This window comes from Phocoena phocoena, chromosome 9 (assembly GCF_963924675.1).
Source record: "Phocoena phocoena chromosome 9, mPhoPho1.1, whole genome shotgun sequence".
NCBI lineage: Eukaryota > Metazoa > Chordata > Mammalia > Artiodactyla > Phocoenidae > Phocoena > Phocoena phocoena.
In genome coordinates this window covers 58,116,935-58,122,934 of record NC_089227.1, presented here as the reverse complement: position 1 = coordinate 58,122,934, position 6,000 = coordinate 58,116,935, and the positions used below count along the sequence as shown (strand labels likewise).

Below are 6,000 nucleotides of genomic sequence, written 5' to 3'. Positions count from 1 at the left end.
AAACGCGGTACACATGTAAAACACAGGCAAATGCACTTGACAATCAAGCACTCTAGTTTGAAATTTAAATAAAGCTAAGATTTTCTTCTGGCCTAGAGGGAAACTTCATTAAAATCAATTAGTACAAACCTCCAGAGAAAATGGGCTTTTTTTAAAAGAAGGTTTAAAGAGTAAGTTGCACACAATTACCTTTCCTGGGTCCCCTGTGAATGTCAGTGTCAAACCTAGACAGGTGGCCAGGTGCAAACAAATGTCCCTGAGAGGAGCCTGGGTAACTCCCTGAGTTCTCACTGCAGGGAGGTAAGTATAATTAATAGATGTATATATACCAGGAATGTAATACACATAACCAAGGAGGCTCCAAACAGATTGCATGTATTACCAACTGTGAAGGGCAGGCCGAGTGAGATAAAGTTGGTGGCAGGCGCTCCCAGGTGAGGCCTCGGTCCAGGGGCGGAGGTTGGGGCCGCACAGCTGTTGCCGCGCGCCCTGGTCCCTCCTCCCAGCTGCGGCGGCCTCACTCCCACCCCCACCCTCCCCCCGCCTCTCCCCCCGCCGCTCCCGACGCCGCCGCCACCGCCGCCGCCGCCTCCCCTCTGCCTCCCGGTCTCTCCTCGCAATCCTTCCATCGCTCTCGCCCCCTCTCCCTCCGTCCGGTCCTCTGCGCTCCCCTCACCCCGCCTCTCTCCCCCTCCCCCAGCCCCTCCTCTCCTCACCCCACCCTGCCTCCCTCCCTCCCTCCGCCCGCCCGGCGCTGGCTGAGCCGACACCAGGGGGGCTCTCGATGTAGCACCATGACAGGCATCGCCGCCGCCTCCTTCTTCTCTAATACCTGCCGATTCGGGGGCTGCGGACTCCACTTCCCCACCCTGGCCGACCTCATCGAGCACATCGAAGACAACCACATCGGTAAATGGCCCGGGGGTGGGCGGGGGTGCCCGGCGCGCGGAAACTCCTGCCCAGGCGAGAACCCTAGAATGGCCAGGGGTGGTCAGGAGGGAGGAAGGCGGCGGCGGGGCGGGGAGGGTGTGTGGGAGCCCGGGGCATGGGGGTGGCGGGATGCGGAGGCGCGAGGTGCGGTGGGGATGGGGGCAGGGTGGGGCTGGGGGAGAGGGAGGGGGAGGGGCGGGCGCCCCGAGGTGCCGCTGGCGGGCTGGGGGATTCCGAGGGGCGTGCGCGCCCGCGGCGAAGTGGTGGGAGTGGGGCTGCGCGGTGGAGGGGGCGGCGGGGGGAGGGACCCAGCGGCGGGGAGATGCGGCGCGGCGCGGAGGGCGCGGCGGGGCTGGTGGGGCTGGCGGCGCTGGCGGGGCTGGCGGGGCTGGCGGGGCGACCGGCCGGCTCTGGGCAGGAGCGCGGAGTTAGTTGGCCCGGGTGGTCGGAGCGGCTGGGGGCGGCTGGGGGCGGGCGCTGCAAGCCGCCCGCCGCTTCCGCCCGGGCTCGAGCTGTCAGGGCTCGGCGGCGGCTGCAGCCGCTGGGAGGTGGGAGCGGGGGGGCGGGGGTGGCTCCACCGCGGCAGCCATTCCGCTTCCTCCTCCCGGCACCGCCGCCACTGCGTCCTGTCAGCGCTGGTTGCTAGGTGTGGTGCGTCGGGAGGGGGCCGGAGCCGCGGCCGGAGGACGCGGCGCTTGCTCTTTCCCCCGGCGGCGGCAGGGCTCGCTGGCCTGAGGGCGCCCGCTTCTGCCCCGGCCTGGCGCGGTTGCCGGGGCGCTGCGGGCTGAGGTCCCGGGTGCGCCCGCGGGCCGCGCCCAGCGCCCAGGGCCGCGCCGCCCCGGAGGCCCCTGCGGCTGCGTCCGCTGGAGAGCCGTCCCCCAGGACCCGGGGCAGGGCATTTAAATGCGCTCCGGCTCTGAGATTTGCCTTTCAAATGGTGCTAGGCCCGAGGTGCGCCGGCTGCGCCGGGTATCCGCAGTGGCGGCCTGCGCAGCGCCCCGGGCGCTGGGGACTTGGTGGCCGCGGGGGAGGGGGACCCCGCGGGGCGGCTGCTTTCTCTTCCTGCCCAAGACCCCGGGGCCTTTCAACAAGTCCTTTAATTAGCAGAAGCCCTTGCACACGTTTCCACGCTCCTACCCGGAGCTCCTGCGAGGAGAGATTGGTTGGGTTCGTGTGGTTCGGGCGATCCAGCCACCTGCGGAAGGTGTGGCCGGAGCCCACGAGTTGTCCTGTGTGGGCTGGGGCGTGATGCCCCAACGGGGCTGCCTAATCCAGAGAACCTGTGAATTGCCCCCAGAAAGTCATTTCCCAATGAATGCTGTGGATTCTGCCATGTGGATGCAGCTCACGTTTCTACAAAGTTGAGAGAATAAATCACGACCGCTGTGTATTTATGCACGAATAAAATGAGGCCGAGCCTTAAGCTCCTTCTCTTAGTATAATGCTTTCTCTTTGCACACAGTGAGTGCTTAATAAACGTTGAATGCTAGTTTAGAATGGGTATATGATGGGACATCCAGAATGGGAAATACTTATTGAAAATGTCTGCAAACCATCTTTCAAAACATAATCTGGATGAGTAATTGTCCAGGTTTTGAAACTTACAAAGTTTTAAAACAGCCGTGTAATAACTTTTGCCGTCTCCTCTGATAAAGGTGTGACAGAAGAGCTAGGGAAGTTTTGGTAGTCTTAAAAGCAGTTTAATGCAGTAACATATTTGCTGATTCATCATCATGATTGAATAGTAATAACTGAAGGTTCTTAAAGGATAAATCAGATTTTTCATGATGGGTAGTTTAAAATAATACTAAAACTCCAGTAATGCAAAGCTCCAATGGAAATTTTGTTAGTTCAAGTTGTTTCTCTTACTTTCAATAATAAATAAAAAATATAATAAATATGTATTATATAAATATATAAATAACATTTCCTGACCTAGGGAAGGCTGTCATTGCATATCCCATTCACTCACAGTTATTTTAGGGTAAACTAATTAATGTGAGTAATAATTTCCCCACATTGCCTGCCTACTTGGACTAGCTGGTTAAAAGAAAATAAAATTATATTTATTAAAATATGTTAAAGACAGTTATCCTTCTTGAGGGTTTAAGTCTGTAATCAGTTAGATAATTTAAAACTATTGGTGAATCACAAATTCTTTAAGTTTGTAGAAATTGTTTTTAGTATCGTGCAAACATTTTTAAGAGGGTTGAGTGGTCCATAAATTTTGTAAAACTTTTAAGTGATGGTCACCTCCAAAGGGCTAGTGTTTTTCTCTTAGTGAAAATATTGAACATTTAAATTTATAACAGTAGCTATGACTTAGGTGAATTTGGAGGCGCGGCTAACAATTACTATACTTTGGAATTAGTTTGACATCAGAAAACTTTATGGAAAGTAAATGTTAGATGAACAAACACTTAGAATTCCCTGGCTGAAGAGACCAAGCGAAACTATTCTGTACCTTAACTGAGGAGAGGCCCCTTACTTTCAAAGACAGCCCCATATGCAGAAAGAAATAAGAACTGACCTCAAGAAGAATAAAAACAACCTACTTAGTAGGCAGTGTCATGTAAATACACTTCCGATGAAGGGACATGAGTGAAAATATACCAGATAAAGCAGTTGGTGAATGTTCTATACTACATGTATTGTTAAGTGGAATTTATTGTTTGTGGGTCAGTCTATAAATTTTTGGAGAGATTGTTATTTTTAATGATTGATTTACCAATTCTGAGTCTTTGTCATCAAGTGGCCACATTAAAATGATGCATGAAGACTACTAAGATATATGTTAATATTATCTTTAATGTTTTCAAGGAGTTTGTTATTTAGCAATTATAGGAGTATTAGAGATGTGCTCAAGTAACAGGTCCATCTTGACCTTTCTGAGTTATTACCATTTAACCACTAGTCAAAATCCTTAAGCAGTAATGAAATGAAGGTTTACAGATGGGAATATGGCATATTTCTTGCATGACAGATTTTTCAAGGCTTTTAGTGTACAAAGCCCCTAGTTTTCATTATAACTGTATTGTTTAGTTCAGATTAATTAAGTGCATTAATTTGAGAGTAGCTGTTATACGTGTACACTCAGTTCTTGTTGTTAACCAATTATCCATACCCATTAGGAACAAGGATTTGGGGCTGTAGAGCCAAAGGAAGTGTGATTTGCACCATCATCTGTTTTAGCTCTTTTCCTTTCTGTTGGAGGAGTGCTGCACCTGGGGTCCCATTTTCTTCCTTGCATTTCATTGCTGGTTTAGTCCTGGAGCACCTGCCTCCGTGCACAAGCTGGGTACCCCAACTAAAACCCTTCCCCCTCAACTTAAATTGCCTAGAAATCCCACAGCCCTGCAGGTGTGAAGTGTTTCTCCATCAGCTTCTCTATCAATTCATTCATAGCCTGGCTTTGTTTCCTGGAGATGGGAAAAGCTGATCAGGATTTGTTTGCTTCTTATTGTGAGTAAATACTTGAGTTTGTAGAAACACTCGACATACACATCCTAGGTAGGTGAAGTTGAACTGGTAACTAGGAATCATAGAAACACTGAGAGCACTAAATTTAGCACTGAAGGTCATGTCACAGACTCATGAGATGTCTGCTCTGTCTGTGCATCCCAGTGCTGTGAAGTCTTTGGCTTTTGGTCTGAGAAAGACAACTGTTCAATCATTCTTACTAGATTTGATTATTTGGTACATTTGTAAGAATCAAAAGCATTTTGATTTTTATTTATATACTAATAGATATCGAGCACCAATTTTGTACCAGGTACAGTTCTAGGCACTTGGTATATTTTGGTGAACAAAGATCCCAACCTTTGGGGAGGTTATGTTCTAGTGGTGGGAGATAGACAATAAATAGGCAGCTTAAGATGTAAATTATATAGTATGTTGACAGGTGGTTAGTGGTATGGAAGAGACCGATTAGAGCAGGCTAAGGTGGATTGGGAGATGAAGTGTTGGAATTTCCAATTGGTTGGCCAGTATAGGCCTCACTGAGAAGCTGATAGGTGAGCCAAAACCTTGACAGAAGTGAGGGAGTTAGCCATGAGGACAAACAGGGAACATTAAGGTCCAGGCAGAGGGAACAGGAATGCAACTTGCACCTCTTAAACTGAAACACAGATTTGACCAGATTCGGTTATTCTTGTGATGGTACTAAACGAGCAGGTCATTTAGAACTTTCCCCAGATGTTGGGAGCCTCAGTTTTGCTTTTTTTTTTTTTTTTTTTTTTTTGCGGTACACGGGCCTCTCACTGTTGTCGCCTCTCCCGTTGCGGAGCACAGGCTCCGGATGCGCTGGCTCAGCGGCCATGGCTCACGGGCCTAGCCACTCCGCGGCATGTGGGATCTTCCCGGACTGGGGCACGAACCCGCGTCCCCTGCATTGGCAGGCGGACTCTCAACCACTGTGCCACCAGGGACGCCCAGTTTTGCTATTCTTTTTTTTTTTTTTTTTTTCCAGTTTTGCTATTCTTGACTAAGACTTTTCTGTCGGGGCCCCATAAGGAAGTGGAGCATAGTTGCCTAATGGTGGCTTGCAGTAGCTATGACTTGGTTGGGTCTTGACCCTGAATGTCAGTAGGTTTCTTCTTGTGAGTCACCTCATCTCTAAAATCCGGGTAATAAATCCATGCTGCTTCATTTCGTAGGATAGATTTGTAAACCATCTAATTAATAAAGGTCAAAGTCTCCGGAAAGAAAAATAAGGTAGTACTATCAATAATGTAGGATTTGGCTCCAAGGACAGTTTGGTAGAAATTTGCATTATCTTAAAGCCGTGCTACTGTATACTAAATAGATGGGTGTATGATATGTAGTAGGCCCTTATTATCCCCACTTTATAGGTGAGCAAACTGAGGCACAGAAAGATTACTTAACTCGCCTAAGTTTCCGTGACTGGTAAGTGTGAGCTGGAATTTGAATTTCAGACGGGTATGCAGAGCTGGGCTTGTGCCAAATTGCCAGACAGCTGAAGAGCTAGACAGCCCTGGCCCTGCTCCCCTTCCACTCCCAGCCTGTCTGCTTCCTCCTTCAGGAAGTAACTCTGACCCCTTGAGATGAGGA

General features: G+C 49.9%; 1 protein-coding gene across 1 annotated transcript in view; it reads left to right on the top strand.

Moving 5' to 3' along the window:
• Window positions 1-767: 767 nt before the first annotated feature.
• JAZF1 (JAZF zinc finger 1) overlaps window positions 768-6,000 on the top strand; it is a 335,532-nt gene continuing 330,299 nt past the window's right edge. Inside the window, exon 1 of the mRNA XM_065884193.1 lies at window positions 768-909. Within this exon, the coding sequence (XP_065740265.1) occupies window positions 795-909 (115 nt within the window). The 5' untranslated portion in view covers window positions 768-794. The remainder of the gene's footprint in view (window positions 910-6,000) is intronic.